Source organism: Spea bombifrons, chromosome 13 (genome assembly GCF_027358695.1).
Source record: "Spea bombifrons isolate aSpeBom1 chromosome 13, aSpeBom1.2.pri, whole genome shotgun sequence".
Lineage (NCBI taxonomy): Eukaryota > Metazoa > Chordata > Amphibia > Anura > Pelobatidae > Spea > Spea bombifrons.
The window spans coordinates 26,197,093-26,222,331 of record NC_071099.1 but is presented as its reverse complement, the minus strand read 5'-3'; the positions used below and the strand labels follow the sequence as shown (position 1 = coordinate 26,222,331).

At 43.7% G+C, this 25,239-nt stretch overlaps 2 protein-coding genes across 3 annotated transcripts; one reads left to right on the top strand and one right to left on the bottom strand.

Moving 5' to 3' along the window:
* Positions 1 to 235: 235 nt before the first annotated feature.
* Positions 236 to 14,190, bottom strand: TBC1D16 (TBC1 domain family member 16). 2 transcript variants are annotated; one of them, XM_053452848.1, is made up of 13 exons: positions 14,091 to 14,171; positions 8,186 to 8,330; positions 7,645 to 7,852; positions 6,543 to 7,011; positions 5,998 to 6,189; positions 5,696 to 5,843; positions 4,216 to 4,380; positions 3,695 to 3,843; positions 3,221 to 3,355; positions 2,096 to 2,282; positions 1,596 to 1,775; positions 957 to 1,103; positions 236 to 543 (listed from the first exon to the last, which is right to left on the bottom strand). In XM_053452848.1, exons 3-13 carry the CDS (start codon positions 7,814 to 7,816, stop codon positions 298 to 300), a joined length of 2,190 nt encoding a protein of 729 aa, XP_053308823.1. In that variant the 5' UTR covers positions 7,817 to 7,852; positions 8,186 to 8,330; positions 14,091 to 14,171; the 3' UTR covers positions 236 to 297. The 2 variants fall into 2 exon arrangements, with proteins under 2 accessions (XP_053308823.1, XP_053308824.1); XM_053452849.1 differs by lacking the exon at positions 8,186 to 8,330 and having other exon boundaries at positions 14,091 to 14,190.
* A 633-nt stretch (positions 14,191 to 14,823) lies between these two features.
* CCDC40 (coiled-coil domain containing 40) lies at positions 14,824 to 24,098 on the top strand. Its single transcript, XM_053452845.1, has 20 exons — positions 14,824 to 14,873; positions 15,497 to 15,545; positions 16,239 to 16,337; positions 16,489 to 16,663; positions 17,015 to 17,190; positions 17,428 to 17,511; positions 17,804 to 18,023; positions 19,069 to 19,226; positions 19,318 to 19,440; positions 19,581 to 19,702; positions 19,925 to 20,168; positions 20,491 to 20,673; positions 20,984 to 21,229; positions 21,515 to 21,728; positions 21,859 to 22,028; positions 22,108 to 22,199; positions 22,369 to 22,489; positions 22,678 to 22,866; positions 23,260 to 23,418; positions 23,691 to 24,098. Exons 1-20 carry the CDS (start codon positions 14,857 to 14,859, stop codon positions 23,952 to 23,954), a joined length of 3,105 nt encoding a protein of 1,034 aa, XP_053308820.1. The 5' UTR covers positions 14,824 to 14,856; the 3' UTR covers positions 23,955 to 24,098.
* The last annotated feature ends 1,141 nt before the right edge of the window (positions 24,099 to 25,239 follow it).

Genomic DNA, 25,239 nt, shown 5'->3' with positions numbered 1-25,239 from the left:
CAAGATCTCCCAACTAGAGAGCAAAGACAGCTTCATCACCAGCTAGTCCACCTTGGCCATGTCTGGTAAGGATCAGTGGAAATCCTAATGCCAAAGAACCCCCCCCCCAAAAAAGAGAACACCACTTTTAATGTGGTGCATAAGAAGGTTGGCTTCTTAGATGCTTTGGTTGAAACCAATACTAAGTTTTCCCACGGCAGTCTCATTCTCATCTGATGATACGACCCAAACTTCTCAAGGTTCCGTAGCTTTGCCCGCAATAGCTTCTAAAGATCCCTACTGAGCCACTAAAGGTCCCTACTTCCTGAAGGTGAATACATCAAGTGGTTTAGGTCCTCGCTTGCTGTCTTTGGGAGTTTTTGGTGACGTTTCCTCCACGGTGCCTCCATAGGGGCAGCTTTCCGACTCGGAGTGCTGGCCTGTGCACTCCACGGTAGGAATGTAGCCACTGTCCCACATGCCCGAACCGCACAGCTTGCAAAGGTCGTGAAGACTGCAAGGGATTTTGGGTAAGAGCCGGTACTGGTAGAGCAAACTCCGAGCCTGTAACAGGACAAAGGAGGTTACATCGAAGGTTCCAAGCACACCAAAAGAGGACTGAAATCAACAGAACGGATGGAGCTGAAAAGAAGTCAGACAAGGTGGCAGTAGCTAAGGGTGGAAAGATCCAGGGAATGAAGAGGGTGGCTGTTAAAAAGGATGAAGGAGGATGTTGTGAAAAGCATGGAAATAATTCACATGGGGATAATGTGCTAAGTTTGCATTAAAGGTCTTTTTCATTCTCTCAGACCCAAGGTAACAAGCCCTGGTTAGGTGACAGAGTGCCTTTGGGCACTATATCCTTTTACCCCCTTCTTACATCATAAAGAGTTTTTTTTTTAATGGGAAACACTCTGCAGGATATGAGGATGGCAAAACAACCAGACAACCTTGCTAACGGCTTCGTAACAACTCACCTTTCGGAGAACCAGCTCCCCATTCATATGCATGGCCAGGTTACTGAAATGCAACAACATCTGGTCGGTTGGCAGCTGTTGCTCGATAACATCATCTCCGTACAGAACCATGATAGCAACGCAGAGAAAGAGGTGGAAATAATCCGTCTGGAGGAGACACAGGAGGCATCAGGAAACCACAAAAAACTGTTAAATACCACTAAGCATTACCAAATGTCTTACTCATTGTCACAGCTGTCACCAATACATGGAATGTGGTGGCATTCAACAGCCCCACGCCCCAAACATTTTCCATTTCCTCTGTGAACCATCATATTTCTTCTTACCTTTTCATTGCTGTCATACTTAATGGGCCCGACCTTAGACAACAGACAAAATGCTTTTGGATCATTTCCATACTATGGTATGACATCAAGACCTCGTCATGCACCATTTTAAGTCCAACATTCACAGTTTTCCATGTTTTAGGCGCACATCAGCAACAAATTCCCATTCTAGAAGCCCCTAAGACTCGTGGAGCCACCACGGTAAATAAAAGACGGCGAGAGGTGGGGTAATTATACCAATTCATAATAAGAAGTCCCAATTCTGACGTAGGAATACCTGAAGACAACATGTTGTGAAGAGCTGGTTCAGTACCTGATAGTGAGCCCAGCAAGCCTCCCACATCCTCAGGGCCTCTGAATCCGAAAATTCTCTTTTGAAGCAGAGTAGGATCCAGCGATGGCAGAACAGCATTTGGAGTCCGTCCTCTCCCAGAGACAGCAGGTGCTGGTAGAACCGGGGGTACATGAGGCGAAGTAGTTCTCGGAGGTACAGCTAAGAAAGGAGTCCAATGATATGGGTTAACGTTTAATGCTGTGGGAGCTAAATCACAAGGATACTTCACGTATGGACATCCTATTAGAAGAGCATAACTCCTTCAGGGCTATTGGAGTATTGTATTCTGTTTGTTAGTACAACTCACATTTGTTCCATTCACAAAATGGAACCATACTTAAGAAAAGTAAAACGCTGCTGCTCTTACGAATGTCATGGTATGCATGATAGGTGCTGCTGAAATGCATTCCATGACACACGTCTACTCCGAAACCTTCCTGAAAGACTTTATCTGCCTGGGGGATCCAATGGCCACCCACCAGTTGCTTCTCCATGTCCTCATCACAAGGGGAACTGATAAAGATTGTATTCTGCATCAGGCCGACAAAACACCAGAACGTGTCTGACTCATCCAGGACCTCAGCGAGCAACGGGGCCACCAAGTCAGACATTCCTTGGGAATACCCCACTCCGGGGCTGTACACAGCATAATTCAGCAAGATCCTCCTGGAACGAGAACAAAGCACAAGAATCAGATGCTGAGCAGAATTTAAGACGGCATCATTGGGAGACGTTCATAGAAGACGCATTGGAATATCATAGGCGAGGAGAAATAAAATGAGTGAAAAAAAAGATTTTTGAGGAAAGGTTGGCAAAATTTAGTTTATCATCTACAACAGAGTTATAAACATTATAGAAATACATTTCATGTCGATACAAAGAAATATTGATTTTTATTTTTCTCCATATGAATGACTGTGGAATCTTTGAGTCTTCTCTCTTGCAAGGTGACACAGATGTATGTCCCATCCCCCAGCCTATAAATAATTTAAAACTATAATCCCTTAATCTTGAAGTGGGAGTAAATCATTAATCAACCCCCTAGCTCAAAAATAATAATTATAAAAATACTGCAGGAAGAGCGCAATTCCATGGAAAATATAGACCTTGTAGATACTTGAACATACATGAAACAACAACATACTACTTTATGACTTAAAGCCTAGGACGTGTTGTGTTCTGCTTTATCTATAGAAACAGAGTGAGAATATAAATTGATCCAGGGAGAAAGCACCCCAAGAAATTCAGGGAGCCAAAGGAACTACGGAAAATGCACTTTTGGAACAGAAACCATGGAAAAAAGCCAAGAAGAAACACCAAAGATTCACTTAGGGTAGAGTATTTACTTTGGACCCGCCAGGGTATCTGAGTTAAGGGTGGTTGGTAAAACAAAGGGATTGGTGATTAAAAGTCTATTGACTTTGGGTTTAGAGTTGGAAGTATGGACCTTGCTAGTAAAAAGGAATTTATATCTCAACCACAAAGCATATGCTTTACAGCATTGATGAAAATTAAGTGTGTGTGTCCAGCTCTCCCGAATTATCTACCATGGACACCAGATATAACCTCCAGCCTCATAAGCATTGGAAGTATTCTATCATCACCTCATGGCCTCCACATTGGGGTTGTCCTCTCCTCTGAAGAATTGGTTGCTACGATCCGTCCTCACCACATCTTTATCGACAGTAAACTGGACATTCCTCCAGAAGTTCTTCTGGGAATCGGGACTCATGGAAACCCTAACGAGGTGGAGGGAGAAGAAGATAATTAATAGGTCAATGTTTTTGGAATCTAAAAATGTAATGTTCCAAAATGAACCAAAGCTGTGAGGCAAAGAAAGATGCTAAGTCACCAACTACATTTTGGTCTATTGTCATAAAGAACATGGATCTGTAGAACAGACTGGTCTCCATGACCTTCAAGGTGATTCCAGACCAAATAAACTGTGATGGAGTATATGAAACCTACCCTGGTACCATCAGCGGGTGCAGAATATTTACAAGCACATAACCCGGATCATTATTTTTACAGATTACTGTTACTTGACGATTTTCATTTGCAGATATACATCAACGTACCTCTTCATCTGAATTTGAGAATATTCGTCCCTCCTTTGAACCCGAAGGGCTTCGCGCTCCTCGGAGGCGGTCTCCCAGTTGTAATATCCCAAGAGAAACGGCCAGACCTCGCCCCTCAGGGATGGCTCGATCCCTCCAAAGAATATGGCCTGGGCAGTTGATTTAAAAAAAAGATAGCACAATTACAAAAAATGTAGCACAGGTCGCAGAGCCACAAGCACTTCCGTAAGTAAGGAATATCAATAGTTAAATAAATGTATCTGGATTTTGATTCACATGCCTACAATGTTTCCCCACCACTGCAAGAATCCATACTTATAGATTTAATATAACCAGGTATGATCCAGTTCCACATCTTTAAAATGATCTAGAACTCAGCTGACAGCTACTATTGGCTGTGAGGTGATCAATCGCCACAGCCAACAGGAATCTGGAACCGAGTTGAGTTGAGCCTAGTTTGCCCCAGCCTCAAAGAACTCAAGTTCATGGGCACCTTCACCCCACAATGTAGGCAGTCTTACTTTGCGTAACTTGTATTCTTCCTCCACCTGTCCAGACTCGTTGAAATGCTGGAGCCAGCTGGCGACATCCAGACGTCGGTACATGCCTTCCTCTGGGTGGGATTCACAAGAGGGAAGATTGGGTCTTCGGATGGAGAAATGGAGACAGGTCTTCTCCTCTGTCACCTGAGAGGAAGGGAGGAGAGCGGCAATAACACCCCATTTATACATTGGGATAAACACAAATTGACCCTCTCCCCCCAATACATTTATACATTTATTTACATTTTCTCCACTCTCTCTATTGTTAAGTTGCTGATTGTTGTTGATTGGTTCAGACAATCTTTGTAAGGGTGGGAATTGAATAGATAATGCTGGTACTGCCACAGGCTGCCTCCAGACTGAACTAAACAGCTCCAAGACAATTACCCTGACAAAGCAATCGGTAGTAATGATAGAGGAATTTGGTTCCCCTTTAACCCCCGAGCCCCGTTAGCCCAGCCACGTGGTCCTGTGATTGATGCCAATGCACCTGCTCCCCGTGAGATCATTAATTACGCTAATTAGTTCCCGTCGGAAGCCCCGGGGCATCTCATAGTGATACTCAGCCATAATATCTAATGCACAATATATATGTTCCCTGGTGGGAATAACGTTACTTGACTTGTCTGCACAGCCAAGCCCCCCGCAAGGAGAAGGGACATCATTCCTATTAATTACAGTTAATTAACCCTTTTGCTTTCTGCTGGCAGAGGAATTCTCTGCGATGCCTAGAAGTCGTTCCCTGCCCCTAGGCCGGCGCATGAAGGATTTCATCTCACCGGGTTACGCGTGGCCAATGGTCCGTGTTAAAAGGACGGGGTACGGGCTGCCACCAGGGTCTGTGTGCTGCAGGCGGGTAATTAATTGTCATCATCACCCCCCCATCTGAGGTGCAGACGCAGAACGCTGCCATTCTCAGCGAGCCCTGCGGGAGGCCATCAAATGTCGCAGCGTGGGAGCAGGCTTCAAAAATAAATGAGACGCAGGCCTCGGGATTCAGCTATTCATTACCATTAAATACCTGCTTCCCTTCTTGGCCTACAACCTCCTCCGGGGGGTCCGACTATTTCTCAGGGAGGGGAGTCGTTCTAAAGGGTTAATGGGCATCCCCGGGAACACTCAGGGTTTGCCCTTGAGTCTCAGGGTTTTTGCCCCAGTCTCAGGGTGATAGGGCAGATTCTCAGGGTCACACAGTCTGGAGCAGATGAATCTACCCTCACTTTTTATTGAGTTTGGGGAAGGTCCATGTGTGACATCATGTTATGTTGCTCCCTCTTGCCCCTTTTCATTATAAAACCCCAGAACACCTGGAAATATGATGTCCCGTATTGTCCCCATTATCCTTGAGATGGTCTCCTTTCGCTTTGAAGGTGTATTTTCCCCCTCGAAAGCCTCGAGTTTATCCTGAGACAGATTTCTCCGACTCCCCATCTCTGACCGAGAAGTCCTTCTTTCTCACCTGTTCCTTCAGGTGAGTCTCTCGGCAGTACTTCCATTGCTGGAACACCTCTGACAGCTTCCCCAGACCGCCATGGTGGAAATGGAAGACTTTGTATTGACTCTCCCTGCTGGCGATCACCAATTGCCCACTGGTGCAGGCGTCGTCGCTGCCAGACACAGAGAGACGTCAGCAAATGAGTCTACATTGGGAGGAACAGCTCCGCCATATACAAGAGGACTGTCTAACCTGGCTTATAACAAAGCCATGCCAAAATATCTGGCATGACTAAGTGATCGCGTTTTGTCCCCTTAACCACCAACCTGAAGAAGAAACGCAGTGAGCGCATCTGACCCAGGTCCACGCGGAAAACTCCGCATGTCTGCTCCAGAGCCAAGAGCTTCTGCTGCTCTTCCCACCTCGCGGTTCCTCCCTGGCCGTTCACGTCCCTGAACTGGGAGTTGGCATTCAGGCTGGACGGGGTAAAACTGGTCTCGTGACTGTCGGCGTCGTCCCTGGCCAAATGAAACATAAAGGCCTATTAGTGTCTGGCATTTGATTTTAGGTAAAATGCGACTTTTCTGATCTCATAAATGTTTCCTTTAGAAATACCGACTATAACACGGAAATACCGGAAAAAAATAATAGCTGCAACTTCTGTTGGTCAAGAATGGGGAAGAATGCATGAACAATAGCTCCCCCCAGTGGCAGGTATTATTAATACAGTAAGTGCTACTTTAGAAATATCAAATCTGATAATATTCACACTTTAAACCCTAATTTCTAGGTATATAGGCATAAATTTAAAGAAGTCGCGAGATGTATTGGACCAGTAGCTGTTCCATTTTCATGGCTCTACAATCCTTACCGGTTCTCGCTTTCCAAAAATACCGAGCCGCTGCTCTCTCCCAGAGCCTCGCTAATGGGGGAGAGGCAGAAGGGCGAGGAGAAGGCATCAGAATCAGAGTCCAAAGTACTGTCCTTGCTCACTTCATCAGAAGAGAGGTCCAGAGACCTCTCCTCCTCCACCTGTTCCGTGACTTCTTCTGTAGAACCCTCAGATAGGTTCTTCTCTGCTTGAGAGTCTGCGTCCCTGGCTGTGGTGGTCTCTGCGGCGCTTTCTTTGAGACCCACCACTGCCTTGTTTTGCGTGGAGGCAGCGGCTCCCGGAGGGTGTCTGTTTCTTTTGCGTGGCGCCCGGCGGACCGGAGAACTTTCTGGTGTGATGTAACGGAGCGCCTCTTCATCCTGACGCTGGATACGAGAGTTAGGAACCCAAGCGAGGATCAAGGTGGTTCCCAAAAACTCATCTTTTTCCATGTACACACACATGTAACCTGAAAGAATATCATCACAAACAATTTAACACGGGGGACGTTCCCATTTATTTATTTAATCTCTGTAGATATTTCTACTCATGTTTCCTTCCTTGTCGTTTCGAAGTCATTGTTTTTTGAGAAACACAACAAATCTCAATTTCTCCTATAAAATACATTTTTTTTTCCTGTACCTAGGGTCACCACATCCGCAATTTTTTTTTCTGGGGTGCATATAATTTTCCCAAGTCGCTGATATCCACGTAAAAAGCTGCCCCTCCCTGCAGAATGTGTAATGTATAAACTCTCAGGAGAGAATCAGGTATTTGTTATACATCCCACAGGGGGCAGCACTTTACAGCAATATGTGAAACGCGTCTGTGCCCAGGAAAAAAATGGCGGATGTGATCACCGTAGCTAGTTGGAGGCTGAATTGCCATAGACAGTAGTTCACAAAAAAAGACCCCAAGTGTCAGACTCCAAAACTCAAGGATCATTAACAGGCGAGAGTTTTTGGATGCCCCAGGTTAATCGTGCTTGTGTCCAAGTCCTTGTCTGTTTGTGACAATCAAGGCATGGAATGAAGCACCACTGATGGAGGCAGAAAACCACAATGAACCAAACGGAGAGGCAGAAAGATTTAGATAATTTCACCTGGGTGATGAGACCCCACATCTTGCAGCAGTTCCGGGGGGTGCACACACACATTGTTCTTAGAGAATATGATCTCTCCGTCCAGCACTGAGGATGTTCCTCCTCCAGAGCCGAGCGTCAGGAGGTCGGAGGCCTTGGAGGACGCACGACGCAAGAGCCGACCCAAAGACATGGCACCAGTTCCATCATCTGCCAAACTTCAAATCACCTGCGGTAAAAGAAAAGATAAGTGGAACCAGATATCTCTGCATCCAATGTGGTTTTGGACACGCTCATAAAAGCCATAAAATGTATGTGTTCTAGGAACATCGCGTGCAGGTACAGACACAAGGCCAATACGCCGTAAGGACAACCTATTGCCACAAGCAGCCTCATGGAGACCTTCTTTGGAGACTCGCGGTTCATTCTTCTGGTGTACAGGGCGAGATAACCTCAAACTGCAAAGCACTGGGCAATCTACCCTGACAGGATAAGCAAAGAGGTCCTGGCGGTATTCCAGGAACAAGTGAAATTCAGAGAGGCGCACCACGCCAAGACTCACATTTCATTATTGACTCTGTAGCCGTCACGTGTAAGCTCTTGGTTCTATTTCGGAGCTTGAATAACAAGGTGGCCTCCAGCTGTTGATAGCTTAAGAGGATACACAATGGCCACAGGTTCCGCAAACCCTTCTAAAGAGGTCCTCTCTGTAGATCAAGGAAACTGTATATAATCACATGGAGTAATGTAAAGGTGATACTTCTCACGGGCCGGTCGCAGAAGCTTTTGGGGCCCTCAAAGATCTCTCAATCTCTAAAGCTCTAAACTTTGTAGGCCAATAGTCAGTATTCAAAGCATCAAGGCTAATTAGTGCTTCCACCGCTTCATTCAGGAACAAGACCTGGTAAATATACGGCAGCTAAAAACATATAACATTACAGGATACACGATACAGAAAACAACACTACTTAAGAATAGTTTTTACGGGAAAGTGGAGACATAAAGGATGTCACAGTAGCTTGAATTTCAAGAATTGGCCTGTGACGCGTGATACAAACCAAGGTTCTGTACGATAAGACATTCCAGGCAGGAGGCCAAAACCAGAGTGTAAACCATGCGTGCTTCTTGAGATGGGCATACAGTCTGTCTCTTTAGCAAACACCATCCTTCGTAACTTACTGGATGAATGAAGACTTCGCCCAAACCTTATCTTTGGCTGCTTAGTAAGGTGGTCAAACACATGGCCCTACCAACACCTTTCCTTGGGTTGAGTTTACCGGAGGAGCAGTAACTCCTGAAGACCCCGTGTTTGATTTAACATTGGTGTCATGTTCTCTGATGTCTTCTATATATTACTACTACAACCCACAAAATGATCTCACCAAATCCAACACGAAATCTCAGATTTCTGCAACAAATACTGCCTTGATGTATGAGTTGGAGACCATTGGGGAGCTTCTGAGCTGGCCCTGCATAAAGCATAGATGAATTTTCAAGCCATTCGCTGGAGACTCTTGGCCCTTTTGGCCCCTTCAAAATGTATTTAGGAAAGTCGCAAGTTAAAATGTTTCCTCTCACCCCAAATCATCTGCCGGTTTAGTGAATAAAGCATCAGACACGAAAAAGCGTGAACAGGTGCAAAAATGGTGCACGGTCTATTTGCCCTTATGCAGGTTGTGGTTGTCACATCAGGCAACTTGCCACAAATACTCCTTTCATTCCCTTCCCACTTCTCAAACATTGTCCCGGGCTCAGAGGCGTTTGTAAACATTTAGTCCAAACTGGTGCTACTGGGATTTCTCTACGTGGGAATAACAGTGGTTTCTGTAAAGCTGTCTTTTAAGGAGTTGGCTATACATCAAAGGGATAATCATGCCGGGTCCATACCTCCGAAGTGCCCTGGTTTAAATAAGAACAGCCCCTCCTTCCTCTCCAGATGCCCCTCTTTCCTCCCCTGATGCCTCTCTTTTGTAGGAGCTCAGAATGTTTGTTGGGTATGAGGGGATCACAGGGTTCTACAGCCCTAAAAGCCCCAATAATGTGAATATGTGTGAATTAAACTGTGCAATAAAAATGCAATACAAAAAAAAAGTTACGGTTTTTGCTTGTGAAAAAAAAGTTACATTTTTTCAGGCAAAATTTATAAAAAAACCCAACATATTTTTGCTAATCACACAGCCAGCGAGATTCATTTCCTGCCCTAAACTGATAACTTGGTGGAGAAATCACCATAAAAGCCGAACGCCATAATGCGGTGAAGGAAACAGCGGTTTCCTTGTAGAACTCGACGTCTTTTCTTTGCTTCCTGACTCCTTCTCCGGCCGATCTCCAGTAAAATCAGCGTTCCCGGGAATTCAGGACGCGGCCCCTCGGCCCTCGTTCTCCTGACTAAGCACAAAACAAAAAAGAAGGAATTGGCTTAGTCAAAGCCCTCAAAAAGCCTTTGTTTTGGGATGTTCCTGGAAACATCAATCATGCTAGGGGCACTTTGGGCACAGGACGACCGCGTCCTCTCTCCTCAACACAATGCCTGTAATAAAACATGTTAAAAAAGCCAAAAGAACTCGAGCAGAGATGTATTCTGATCTACGCCAACTCTCGGGTGATACCTCCGATGTGCCAACGCTCAATGGGCCGGTTACAAGGGAGGTCTTCCACCCGTCCAACTGGCCAAGTTACTCTATGGAAGTTGGCACAGCCTCCATAGACTACGTTAAAAGGTGCTGTACACCTTATGATGTCACGTCCCAACATATGATGTCATATCCCAACGCATGAACGTCTGAGCCGGCCCTGTATAATGTATAACTCAATGTATAAGGAGACTTTGGGAAGAAAAATCAACTTTACTATACTTTAACTATACATTATACTATACATTATACTATACATTATACGGGGCCAGCCAAGCTCTTCCTTCACTGGGGTTGGAGTTTCATGACGTATAATTAAGTCAAGGAGCTGATGCACATTTCTCCTGCACACTCTCCCTTTAGTGAATAGATCCCAAAGTCAACAAACGAACCACTAGCTATTAATATAATATATATGTATAATATATATATATATATATATATATATATATATATATATATATATATACAAAGTTTTAAAGGGACTATTGCAACCATAGAAACCGGTACAAAAGCTACAAAAAATATAAATAACAAAAATTTGGAAACAAAGTAAAGACCATAGTCTGGTTATTCCTGATAATCATATTCTACGTCTGCTGTATATGTCAGAGGGCTTTCCGAGAGCCATAAATAAGAATTATTATTATTAAATATTATTACATCATTAACCCCTTCACGACAAAGCCCGTACATGTACAAGCTCACAATGCATTGTTTTTAATGGGTTTAAGGACAACCCATTGTCCTTAAAGGGGTTAATTGACATTTAAATATATGTTTTGGCCGAAACAATCAGCTTTTTGTTATTCGGGTCAGACCCATTTCACGCGGATGTACGTCGATGTCGAGTATCTCGCCGCCCCAATTTCCCAATTACAACCCTTGTGGTGTATGCTACACTATGGTATGCGTGACCTCTAAATGTATGTTCAGAATGTATGTGTAACGTGTTACTGTAACAATCCTGTTTACCTTTGGGCAGGGGGGTAACATTTAGCTATTTTAACCCCTTAACAACTAATGACATGCCAGCCATATGTACTTCTGGCCAACACATGATCTCAGTCACCATCGAAGACCATATATCACCAATGACTTATCCAGAATCCTGGGATATCCAGCATTTCTGTCAACGGTGAAGAAGGTGGAGGCGATCATGAGGCTTCGTCAGCACTCAACGGGCCACCGGGTCCTCAGTCTCCCTCTTCTACGGCTGCATTCCACCCCATGAGGATTCACAACCTCTTCTGTCCCACCTTGGCCGAAAGACCAGGAAGAGGGCTGGATCTTCTTAACCCCACGCTGAACGAGGGCAACCAAAAAGCCAGCCAACCTCTGCCATCTCTCAGGGACCCCAAAACATCTCAGACTTGTTGCCTCCTCAATCTGAAGGCCAGAAGATCAGGCGTTTCCATCTCTTCCATATCCTACAAGAGTGTCAGGTGACATGGGGAGATGCGCTTCTTCAGTGGCAAACTGCCCCTGGAATTTTTTTTGGTGCTCCCTTATTGGTCCATACAGAGAACAGCTACAACCCTCTGCTCTGGAAGGATCTTGAGTATCTAAGTTACTTTTTAACTCTATATTTACTTGCACGCTATTTCAGGAATCTGCTCGGAAACTTTTTTTTTTGTTGTTTGTTTTTAAACCAAACCAAAAATTCTGGTCTGGCTGCATTATTCCAACGAGCCGCCCGCCGGGTAATCGTGCCTTCGGAGGAGGCAGGTCAATGCGTTGCGGGTCACTCTGGCAATTAGATGGTTAATGCCTTAACATCTGTTAAAACCGAAATCACATTCTAAGGGTCACTAGGGACTTGCTGAGTGGATGCGCCGGCCATCGCAGAGTTAAAATCTTTGGAAAGACGCCGTTAAATATTTATAACCGGCTCGCCAGGACCTATCTGGTATTGACTTTATGGTTAATGTGATCAATATATACACCAATATTTTAAAAGTGGTCCCCTCCCCCCCCTGCTTTTAAGATAAAGATTAGGGGTTACGGCATTTAAACGCAGATCGGCCCCATTTGGCCCCCCGTCTACTCTAATTTACTGTATTAGCCTCTACCGCTTCTGCCAGGAGGCTGCTCCACTTATCTACTACCCTTTCAGTAAAGTAAAACATCCTTTCATTCCATCTAAGCCTCCGACCCTCTAGTTTTAGATTATGACCTCCCTCTCGTGCTTGGTTAAACAATGCCCTGAAATTGGCTGAGAGTAACGGGAGCTGCACGATCGCCCCCCCTGTGAAGGTGTTGGGAGGCGGGGGGGGGCTGCCTGCTCCCGAATGGCGCTGCGTAATGCAGGTGTATACCCTGATCCTGCTCCAGGCAGAGGTCACATGTAGAGTGCTATCGTGAAAGGGATCTCTCCGCAGCCGGAGCTCTGGTTTCCTTCCCATGCGGCCGTCACATGGTTGGATTCCTCTGGCTCTTTTCCAGTAGCGTCCTACTCCAATCCAGAGAAACATATCCAGAACAGATGCGGGGGTCTGCCTGCAAACCTCAGGTCCTCGGTCTCAGATTCGGGAGCCATTTGCCTATCCCATGCGTGTTTAAATCCCCTCACTGTATTAGCCTCTACCACTTCTGCTGGGAGGCTGTTCCACTAATCTACTACCCACAGTAAAGACATTATATACTGTATAGTGGGAGAGGACAATATACCAAAAAATATTGCAGTAATACAAGTTTAGAGGCGCTGGAACAACATAAGCGCAGAGCCCCTAAGCTATAGATCTATAGGGGGCGTTAATGATTTGAATGCGAAATAGCGGTTGGCACATGTCTGCTAAGCAATGATTTCTATTTAATGGAATAAAGTACGTAGGATACTCATGTTATTTATCTTTATTAGAAGCAGATAGTTTAGTCATCTGCGTCGAGCAGATCTAAGAAGTAAAAAAAAACTATTTATCTTTTTAGAATATTTTTTCTTTCTTAATTTGATTATTTTTTTCCTGTTAACCCCGTGAGGATCCCAGCGGAGCAGCAGATAAAGAGCGATGTTATTGTAGTTTATAAATGAAAGTGTTATATGGGGATCACTAGAACGTGTAGATGTTTACCTTGTCCTAATTATATATATATATATATATATATATATATATAGTGTGACCAGCCTGTGCATATGGTAATTGACAAAGCTTATAGCGTAATGTATAGTGCTGCACATATGGTCCTGCACAAATAGGATCTGTATTACATTAGGATGAGGAGTCTATAAGGTAATGTATACATTTATAGCCAGGGACTTTATTGTGTGCAAAATTAGATCAGTGTCAAATTATGTGAAGCCTCTATAGGGTAATATAGGGTCCTACCCCCTTTATGTGTACAGTGAGGCTCAGTGTGACAGTATCAGAAGCCTATGTATAGGGTAATGTATAGTGCTGTCACATCATGGGAAGTCTGTATGTATAGGGTAATGTATAGTGCTGTCACATCATGGGAAGTCTGTATGTATAGGGTAATGTATAGTGCCGTCACATTATGGGAAGCCTATGTATAGGGTAATGTATAGTGCTGTCACATCATGGGAAGTCTGTATGTATAGGGTAATGTATAGTGCTGTCACATCATGGGAAGTCTGTATGTATAGGGTAATGTATAGTGCTGTCACATCATGGGAAGTCTGTATGTATAGGGTAATGGATAGTGCTGTCACATTATGGGAAGCCTATGTATAGGGTAATGTATAGTGCTGTCACATCATGGGAAGCCTATGTATAGGGTAATGTATAGTGTTACCCCCGTGATCTGCACAGCCACAGTCCCCCATCAGCGATGCCCATTGCCCCCCGCGTTGCCCTGGCCTGAGTGGTCCCCTACCTGCCGGTCCCTCCGGTGCCCCCGTCCCCTGCAGCTCCTCCCGGGCTCTCTGTCCCGTCCGGCCTGAACCAAGCGTGTGCAGAAGGAGCTGAGCAGGCGGGGCGGATCCGGGTAACTCCTTCACTGCCAGCCAAACACACAGCAAACAGCGAGCCGGCTACACAACCCTGATCTGATTACAGACAGATTGCTGCCAACTCCCCGCATGTAACAATAAACAGCAGCGAGCATTCCGAGGCACATCTTACGTCTCACACACCCAGGGTACCCCGTTAACTCATCAATGGGGTCTCGCGAATCAAAACAAGCATCTGACACCCGGTGGGCTTAAAGCAAAGGTCCCTGTACACGCACACTTTAAATAAAATGACATTTATTGCAGTCGTGCTTCCATTGCTGGGATGCCCCGCGCATGAGCACGGCGGTCACCTACGGCTCTCCCGTCTATTTACCTTAATCTAGGTATAGTAACCGACGATGAATTTAAAGGGTTCCCTAGGGACAAAACCATATGCTTTGGGGGGGTCGCTGGGAGCACTCTCCATACATCAAGTTCTCTGTATTAACATAAGTAGTTAACCCCATCACACCCTGTCTACCAGCACTCTATTATTCAACACAGCGCGTCTTGTTTCTCTCTAGAACGCTTTGTTTATTTTTCTGTAGCGTGCTGGTTCACCCCCCTTCTACGTTCTTGAGTTGGTACGCTCCAAAGACTGTGCGGTCGCTCTCCCGGAAGTTGACAGTGTTGCTCAGCAACGGAAAGATGTCTGCAACCGGGAGGTGAGTATTCCCTCATTTTATTATAAATGAATGTAAATTACAGTATATAACATCCTTTAAAGATATTTATAGAATAAGGCTGACGTATTTGAAAACAATTACTAATAATTACTAGTGTTTATAAATAAACAAAAAATACTTATAAAACAAAAGGCTTAACTATGGGTTATTAGAAGAATAGATCACATTTTTTTATGTGCAATCTACTTAAAGTTGGCACCGGCAAGTTTAAATTACAATGGGTATTACATAAATGCTGCAAAAAAAGTGTCCAATCCGTGGGAAGATTCCAGTGGTTGCTATGGTGATAAGATCTTTCACACTTTGCGCCAGCATCTCCTTTTCATAACTCAGAAATATTGAATGAAATAAGCATAAACATACATGGGAAGCCTGTAATGTATTTAGGATGCAACGCCATTAACGTCCCTGTTGGTGTAATGATCAGGCGTCCCAATACTTTTGTCTATATAGTGTATATGGACAACAGGTTTAATGCAAATATTTAAGAAAACAGTACATAACGTTAAGCACAGATTGTAGTATAAAAGTATATAATAAAGCCAACCACCAAATGTCACAGTAACTCTGGATACTCAGTTAATTGTATGAAATATATTTAGCCCTAGGTCCGAAGCAGAACAAGAGGACTTCCAGACATCTGATAAGGAGGTAAGTGAAGCCATGTTTGCGTATTTTAATTTGCAGTTTTATCTTTTGGCAAAAAAAAAAAAAAATCCTTATGTGTCCTTAATAGATTCTCAAGTAACTAAACACACATGGTCCTTTAAATTCTCATACATAAGGGTACAGGTCCCAGTTCTATCCTGATGATGATGACGATCATATTCCACAGCTTCCTCTTGGATCTCATCTTCCATTTATTCTCAGTTATTCTCCTGTAAAACAAATATACTTTTGTCTCCTATAACATGGTTGATTCTGGGAAGATACCCATCCTCCCTTTCCAAGCTAAAATAGGGGGTCCCATAGCAGGGATCCTGTCATCTACATATTATTTACAGCTTGGGCGAGGAGTGTTACAAATAACTGCTATACTGCAATACCAGAATTGGAAGCAAAGGTATAGATCAAAACAAAAATATGTCCGCTGTGATGATATCGCCATAAACAAGATGCTATCCACCTTCTTATTCTCTTTGCTTGTATTTGTTGTACAGCACTGCATAATTTGTTGATGCGATATTAAAAGGTGTTGCTAATACAAAAATTCCTTGATCTATACATTTGCTTGTAATATTGTTAGCATGGTATGTAAATCCTTTTTAGTGTGCTACTTTCATTTAATTTGCCCATCATTATGTTCCAACGTAACATTAGATTTTCACTTGTTTGGCTTTTTAGGAAACATTGTTGCAAAGGGGATGGGAAACCGTAAGAGAAGATGACGGACAGGCTACTCCCCCAGCCACGGTCTCGCCACGGGGGACAGAGAGAGATGAAGTAAGTTGTTCCAACTATCAACTTGGACAAAAGATTTAGGGTTGTAGTTTGCCTTTTGTCCCTCCTCTGCTTCCGTCATTTGCCAGTCATCTGGTGCGGGTTGTCCATGAGCACCTAACGCAAATCCTTTTTCTATATTTCTTCTTAATAGGCCGAGGAGGTTGGCACGTCAGCCCAGACCGCCGTAGAGGAGCCTTTAACATCCAGAGGACTTGAGTCGATGGAGGCAATGAGCACCAGCTCTCCGAGTGTCCTCCAAACTTCCTCTGTGGCTTTTACTGAGAGATACACATTATCCCAGTACATGGAGCAGCTGGCAGAATCAGGTATAGGTAATATCACTCCCTGTGCCCAAATCTTCGCTGCGACACAGACATGAGCCAGTTTGTACAAAGGACCAGTGTTAGACAACTGATAAAGAGAAACAAAAACAGAACCAAATACAAAATATAGAGAGAAATAATCCTCCCCTAATTATATCTCTGCAAGATATAATGAAATATTGCTAACGTTTTTCCACCTTGCCAAGGCTGCAATCCATGAACGTCCAGGTGCTTTGAGCTAGCGATCCTATGGTGGTCGGCAGCTGAAGAACCAGGACTTGCTGTTGTTCTCCACCTCTCGCTCTTGCCTTTTTATCGACCCCTTGTAAAAATGTGCATGTTTTCTGGATTCAGGTGAGACCGGAGCGGTCACCTCCTCCACATATTCTGGTCTCCATCAGTTTAGCCAGCAGTTGGAAGAAAGCGAAGATGAAGATGATGTTCCTCAAGGTTTACGCGAGGAAGACGGAGCAGCCGAGGAGAAAGAAGAAGATGACGCATCAGAGCTGGTGGTTCTAGATCCCAATCATGTAAGAAAATTAGCTCTTCTATTTATGAAGACTTTCGGATGAAGCCCACAAAATAAAATAAAAATAGTATTATTTTTTATATATAAGCACTGCCACTAAACAGATGTTTATGAAACATATGAGTACCCACACCTAAAACTTCAATAATCCTGGGTTTTCTTCATCTTACAGTCACTAAGATCATTTAACTATTATTGTTTTTCTTCATGCCGATTTCATTCTTTTTTATTTTTCCAGCCCCTGATGACAAGATTCCAGACGGCTCTCAAGACATACCTCACTAAGCAGATACGCAGTCTGGATCTGGAGCTGCGAGAAATGGTATGTACAGGAGAGTGATATTTTAGGTCAAACGGGACATCTCTGTTCCTCCCCAAGCATGCTTGTGTCTGCTCGGCTATTTCCATATCTCCATGGAGATACAGAATTTCCAATAAAAAAACATATGTATTTCGTGTGGCAGTAGAGTTTTATTCACATCTTTTCAAGAGTACAAACATGCACATATATAAAATAAAATGATAATGTGGAATCGTAGATTAGGACATAAATGCTTGGAAGGATGGCATGTATGATGTCTGTAATACTCCATCTTCAATGTTACCTTTTGCAGCAAGAATCCTTGAAGAAGAACAAAAACCACCGAGATGATATTGGTGTGATCCTATATGGGATACAGCAGGAGCTGGCCCGTCTCCAGATGGGGCTGGAAAAGCAACATGACAAACATGCCCAGGTCTCCATGATCCGGCGGCAGAAAGAAGATGAGCTAGAAGCCATCAGGGATCTGTACAAGAAGACCCACCAGATGACAGGAGAAGAGCGCAAAAAAGGTAGGCCTGGTCTTAATAGCACCTTTCTCTACCGTCAAAGCTGGTAAAAAAAAAACGGATGGTGTGTACGATCAAAACTTCAGTTGACCTAGAATCCTCATATAAATTATGGCGAATCATTTTGGATACCCCTGATACTCACTCTGTGTTAAACAACCTAGCCAGGTTTGCTCACAGCCACCCTTTCTCATAATTAGTCGGATAAACAGACTCTGTTTCTTGTGATGCCCTATTTTTGGTGGTGCGCATTCTAATCAGCCCTCCTTAGCTCTTCCAGGAGAACTATGGGGGCAGAAAATCAGAAACAATGATTAGGTTTTCATATTGTAAAATCCACACCAACCATTTAATACACCTCAGCACAATCGTCTAATAGCAGACAAGCCTAAATCCCTTACTATACCTTCAAGGGAACCAAAACCTTGGTTGTGGTTTAAACTGATTGGAAGGAGGGGGGTTTGATGCCTTGCAACACAGGATGATGCTGTTCCTTTCTAGCAAAACAAAAAAGGTGATTAAGCCTTCAACAGGGATTTGATTACAAGCACAAAATGTTTAAGGGCAGAGCGTCCTGCTGAAATATCCATTACAGGGTGATGTTGGGTATCAAATATCGCATCTCTAGATATGGAAAATCCATGTTCTTTCAACCCTGTGAGTGCCAGAACGTACTGCAGCAAATTGAAATGCTAGTTGCCCTTATTCTAATGCAATGTAAGCCAGTCATACCCAGTATAACTAACTTGGATTAACTATCACTGTTTGGTTGGTTAAAATATAAGTAGGATATATATAAGGAGAGAGTAATCTTAAACGAATAACCTAAAAGATAACTCTGTAATTATTTTTTTTTTTAAATGTGTATATGTTGTATTAAAATTATTTGAAAACAAAGTTAAAAAGGTTCATATAAATACACAATGAGCTGCCATTCAAAAAAAAGGAGGCCAAGGGCAGAATGGGAATATTATGCTGTACGTTTAATGGTTCCTCTAAGCTCGGCAGGGGATAGGGTGGCATTAAATGGTCTCTTTCGACACTCCAGTTTCCAGCATGCAGACAGAGGTGGAGAACCTGGCCCTGCGGCTTTTTTACATGGAGAACATGAATCAAGACGTGCACTCGGATATCTCAGTGATGAAACGTGCCGTGCAAAAGGCGGAGGCAGAGAGGATGCAGGCCGAGGTGGAGAAACTGAAACAGGTACTCCATCTTTTTAGCCCTACTACTGTGTTTTTTCTGCAAACTTTCCTATACGTCCACCACCCACCTCTTTTCTCTCCCTCTTCCATAGGATATGTACATAGATCGACTGACCAGGGAGGCTGACCGTCTACGGGAGCAAATTGCATTGTACGATGCACAACTCTCCGCTCAACGAGATGATACTAAGGCTGCTCGGGGAGTAGTTGCAGAGGTAGGTGTAGTTAACGTACACTTCTATTTATCTATCTGTCTGACAGAGAGTACAAATGTTCAGTGAACACCAGACTTTCTCCACCCACACTACGCACTTGTTCCTTTGTGGTCTTCCAACCATGTCTTCTGTCATTGCAGGCCAGCATGGAGATTGAATCCATTGGGTTGGAGAAAAAACAGCTGTTTCAGCAATGGAACAGCAGCCTGATTGGGATGACAAGAAGAGATGAGGCCTACGCGGCTGTCCAGGAGGCTCTTAGGTATGTGCATCCTCATTGCTGTTTGTGTGCTTCCAGCTTGGTGTTTTTAGAGATTTCAGAAAAAAATTCTTGTATGAGATACAGATATTGGTGGGGTCGACATGGCATCGGTACGCCATTGTTTATTTAGCCCCTCTCTTATCCAGTGTAAGGACTTTTGGTTAAATTGTAACAAAATGTGAAAATGTAAAAAAAAAAATTTGAGTCTCTTTCTTTTTCCAGTTTGGCTCGGCAAGAGCTACGCGCCATGGACACCGAGATCGAGAGCTACAAGAAGTCCATCACAAAAGAAGAGGACAGGAACGAACAGCTGACCTTCATGTTCAACCGCACCGAAAGAGACTCAGCCATGAGCAAGAAGCTGATCGCTCAGTGTCAGGCCAAGCAGGAGGCGCTGCGCGTGGAGTTTAGCACATACATGCGTACTCTGCAAGAGACGGAGCAAGCACTAAGCAGAGTCACCGCGGTGAGCTTTTCACAAGAGCACCTTATATAAAGTGGAGTATACAATGCTTTACCCTTCAGCAATCAATGATGATCTGGCTGTTATAGGTCAAAGTACTGCCTTTTATTCTATATTGGAATAAGATCCCTTTAGTCAGCCTCCAAAACTGTTTAGTCCACCACTATTTATGCATCCCCAGTTCTTGGACTAACCAGTGATTAAGTGAGTTATTTCACAACTATAACTATTAACACATCAATATTAAATATACAGAATTTATTTGAAGACAATCGTACATCCCCAACTCATTGTTTCATGTCGTCCTCTTTTTGTATTATTAAAGGAGCGTACCGTACGTTTGAGTGAGGTGGCTACCATCCGCAAACAGATCGAGAAAGAATCCCAAGTGAAGGTGGTCCTCGAAAATCAGATCATGGAGAAACTGCAGGAGAAGATGACATCGGACAAAGCAACCAAATATACATCTCTCTTGACTGAGAAGTTGCAAAAGAGGAAACTAGATCTGGTAAGCAAGAAATCATTAGACATTTGCTTGTTCTGGGTTGAGAAAATGGAGATTTGGTCCCATGCTTGTAGTCACCTTGACTCTCTGTCACCGAGAGGGTCTTATGGATGGAACAGAATCTGTTTGAATAACACCAGTATATTTTCTGTTTCCAATAAGTAATTGTGATAGCCTTGGTTATTACCCGTTATGAAGGTCTGATGTGCTCTTATTTTACCGATTAATAAACACCGCCACAAATACAGGAATGATTTTGGGGGGAGGACACATAACCAACTACATTTAATTTGTGTGCTCTTGCCTCAAACAGGAGATAGAATTTGCCAAAGTTGAGAATGACACGGCTCAAGTCCAGCTGGAGATTAATCACAGCTCATCTCAGATCAAAAGTCTACAGAGGACGCTGGCAGAGCTAGAGAAAAACATCCAGAACACCAACGATCTGATCTCGCGCAGCCAGAGCGAGATCGCCAAGCGCACTATCGCAATCGAGAGAAAGCAGGCCACCATCAACCTATTCAGCAAACAGATCGAGTCTACTGTTGCACAGATTGGGGTATGTGGGACCTTGAATATATTTTGGCCACTCTGTATTACAGCGAATGGAATAGTAATGCAAAACAGACAATAGTCTATTAAAAAATCTAAGTTATAAAGTGCCAAAAATGATTCTAGTCCTAGAAGTTGCGTCTTATTTTGCCTAATATGTCTGCAGATGTTTTAAAGTGATATTATAAGAACGATTAATCCCACAGCATACGTTAAAGATCAGTGCCCTTGCCACACAAAGAATTTGGCCGTCACTGCTTTGTGACACCGAGATTTTTGGGGTTTTGTTTAGGGCAAGGAACTGGGGCCTTTGGAGATCCAGATCTCAGCTCTGACCAAGCAAATAGAGGAATGCAGTGCAGACATAGCGTCCATCCAGCAGTACTGGCTGCGTCTGCAAACAGAGATGGTGAGACTGACCCAGCAGAGAGAAGAACAGGACGCCTCTGTAGAGATGCTAAAGAAAGAGCTGACCATTCTCCAGCAGAAGAAAATTCGCACTGAGAGTAAGTGCTGTTAAATGACCACCTTGCATAGTTACATCAAGAAAACCTCATCCATATATTCCCTGGTTTTTGGTCTTTGAATCTTAAAAAAGACCCAGATTCATCCAATCAAATTGTTTTTTACTTTCAGATGAGATTGAGCAGGAGAAAAATGAACAGAAGGACATCGAGCACCACATGAAGAACCTAAGAAATGACATGCTTCGGTTGAACACGCTCATCAGCAAGAACAGCAGCTCCAAGGAGCAACTGCAGCAACTCAACCAGCTGATGGAGAGCGAGTTCATGAGTTCACTTCGGGTAAGGTAAAACCCAGGCACTGAGCTTGCCATGTGAAAGTACCACGCAGGGCAATGACTGTGTGATTTCTGCATTCTAGGCTGCAGAGAAAGAGTCCGTAGAGATGCAGGAGAATCTGAGATACCTCCAAGAGGAGAAGGAGAGAATGTTGCATAGCCTGGTGGAAACGGAGTAAGTGTCTCAAGCGCCTCATGCCTTTCCGTATTATACATTAATATCAGATTATAAAGCATCATCAACAGACACCTTTACAGTTAGTTCTGAAGTTTTTATGAGCCGGGAACAATTCAGATATTGACCAGTAGTGGCAGATCTGCTTAGACCAGTTTGTCGTCTCCAGGCATCAGATCATGTTGTGGGAAAAGAAGATTCAACTCGCTAAGGAGATGCGAAACGCAGTGGACTCTGAGGCTGGACAAGGAGAGATCCGAGCCATGAAGGCAGAGATCCATCGAATGCAGGTATATATAAGGACCGATGTTTGTATCACTCCATAAACTAATAGGGCGTCATCCTAACTTTATTTTACATTTTACTTCTTGCTTACGGAAATCTTGTATTTAGCTTATCACTCTTTAGAATTAGTAATCTCTACTAACCCTGCTTTGATGTTTAATACATCCACTGCTCTTTATGTGTACTTGTACAGGTCCGGCACACACAGCTGATGAAACAGCAAGAAAAGATGATCCGTGATATGGAAGCTGTGGTAACTCGGAGAGAGACCATTCTAACCCGTGGGCGCAGCGTAAACGAGAAGGACAAAAAGAACCTTATAGCCAGTGAGTTCCGCAGTAAACTACAGGACCTGAAGAAGGCGATTAAAGAGACTCATAAGGTACGGGGTAATCATCCGATCAGCAGGAAATACTGAAGAGAGCAAGACTGCCATTTAAAATTCCCCATAATTACTTTGCTGCCCCCTAGTGTTGATTGATGGTATGCATACGTCGATATAAAGGAACAATCATTTTGTACATAACTATTCCATTCAATTAAAGTCCTCTTTAGTCCTTTTGGCGAAACACTCTATTGCCGTGACTCTACCACCTTTGTCTTGAGGGCATGTAAGCATGTTTGGCGCTAGAAGAACGAGAATGCATGCACAGTAGACCTGCAGTGTTACAAGACACAGACTAATAGGCAGCAGGAGCTGACCAGAAAGTAAACCAATGTTTTTTTTAAGTGAAATCACTTGTTTGAGGCGACTTACATGTTTTGTATTGAGCAGAACATTGAAGAATCTACCAGCACTTTCAACGACCTCCAGGACTCTCAGAAATCACTCAGTGCGGCAATCGCGGATAAGCAGCACAACATCACCACCCTAAAGCAGGACGCCGGCTCCATCGAACTAGAAATCGAGCAGCTTCAAGAGAAAAAACGCCAGGTAAATCTGTCTCCTGATAGCATGTGCAGATTCTAAAATAACCTTTAAAATAAATGTGGCTTCTTTTGAGGAAGCAGCTTGTAATTTAGCAGTTATGGGCTGCTTTCTCAGCTCCAGGGTGTATAGTAATTTACCCATATATGTCACTTTTAAGACCCTAACGCAGTTGTATAGGGGTCAATGTGATATAGAGGTTAGCCCAATAAGAGCAATGAACCTAGGTGACACTGTTCACTCACTCCCTGTACATTTTTGCTTGTTTTCTGGGTTAGAATCTTTCGCAGATTGTATCCTATCAGACCCGTCTGAAGCACCTACAGGCCGTAAAGGAAGGGAAATACAACCCTGTTTGCCGCACTCCACGATCGCTGGAGGCTGAGCATCAGAAACAAGAGAGCCGCATACACACCGTCAGCACCATCGTCCACCAGATCCAGCAGGAGTATCCGCAGTATCAAAGCGCCCTGCGCAGCGTGAGCCTTGCCCTGGAGGCTCGACTAGGCACCCAGGGGAACATGTCTGAACGGTCCCAGTGAACGCACTTCTCGTTTACCCAAAGCTTTGCAATGCGGCATCCTTCAGAAGGAAACAAACAAGAACCGTATCAGTGTAAAAACCTATTGACCAAGAAAGACAACAATAATGTACAGAATAAATGAAATGCAGTAGGTTTGCAAGTACTTTCCATGTGTGTCCATGTTTTTCTTCTGTTTCCCCCAAAATGTAGAAGTTCTTGATTGTAGGGGTTGGAATAGCGTCATTCCTCAGTCTCTGATAACACAGCCGGTGTTAAGCCGGGTAGGAGACATCTTTACAGCGAAAGACGGAGAATCCATCAGGGGCATTAGGAGACCCCACCAACCCTTAATGTTACTACTTTTTACGTGATAATTCATCTGGGTTTCAGAGCTGTCTTTAGTATTAATATCCCCCCCCCATTTATTTATTTAGAGAGGATTTTTAACCATTTATAAATATTGTTGACAGGGGGTTAAAGTACTTGGTTAATTAGCACCTATTAGAAAAGACAAAGTAATAGATTGTCCTTTTTTTTCTTTTTAATAACTAGTAACTTGGAATTTGCAAAATTCAGCCAGTATGAAACTGGTATTCGCCGGAGCTAACTGGAATGAGTGTTATAGTTGGAAAATTGATGAAAGGTTAATCCGGTGTAGTGTCCGTGTGGTTTAATCAGGTGCTTATCACACAATTACCAAAAACAGCCAGCTTGTAAACGGAAGTTACAAAAACTGCTTTCACGGGCAGAGGCAAGCAATCCGCGTCCGTACCTGTCAGCAGAAACCATGGACGTATTCTGGACCCTTCAGACATCAAAAGCCAGTTCCGTGTGTGGGAATGAATCTATATTCTATACGTTCCCAACGCATTTTCCTTACCTGTGCGCTATAACTCTATAGAACAGTCCTCGTACAGTCAATTCCTATTTAACGACTTGCAAGAACATCTGTTTGAAGAGGAACTTTAATCTGCCCTTAATGACAGGCGCCTTAAGGGGAGGCTCCAGGATAAAATGTAATGCAGCAGCAAGCTGGTGGTCCAACTGGGCAACACTGAGATAGATGCCTCCATCAGTACAGAGGTTTTATGTCCTCCACTGCACCACTGAAAGGGTTAAACTGGTGGCTGATACCCTGCAGTATATGGAGCAGTGCAGTGAAAGAAATCCAGGCTAACAATGTGTCTCTCCTACCAGACAGTCAATCATAGAGCCCTCTTCATCTATTTTGGGTTCCTGGGACATAAATGTGACCCGCCATAAAGTAATAACTTCTTAATCCACTCATTAATACGCCAATTATC

What these genes read in the sequence shown, in the direction of transcription:
- TBC1D16 (XM_053452849.1), bottom strand. Translation starts at nt 7,816, where the DNA reads ATGTCTTTGGGTCGGCTCTTGCGTCGTGCGTCCTCCAAGGCCTCCGAC. An exon ending in TCTCAAATTCAGATGAAGAG is followed by an intron (nt 3,356 to 3,694) that starts GTACGTTGATGT and finishes CCACCTCGTTAG; the next exon opens with GGTTTCCATGAGTCCCGATT. An exon ending in AGGACATGGAGAAGCAACTG is followed by an intron (nt 1,776 to 2,095) that starts GTGGGTGGCCAT and finishes CTCCTTTCTTAG; the next exon opens with CTGTACCTCCGAGAACTACT.
- CCDC40 (XM_053452845.1), top strand. An exon ending in ATCTGGAGCTGCGAGAAATG is followed by an intron (nt 17,512 to 17,803) that starts GTATGTACAGGA and finishes TACCTTTTGCAG; the next exon opens with CAAGAATCCTTGAAGAAGAA. An exon ending in GCTGTCCAGGAGGCTCTTAG is followed by an intron (nt 19,703 to 19,924) that starts GTATGTGCATCC and finishes TTCTTTTTCCAG; the next exon opens with TTTGGCTCGGCAAGAGCTAC.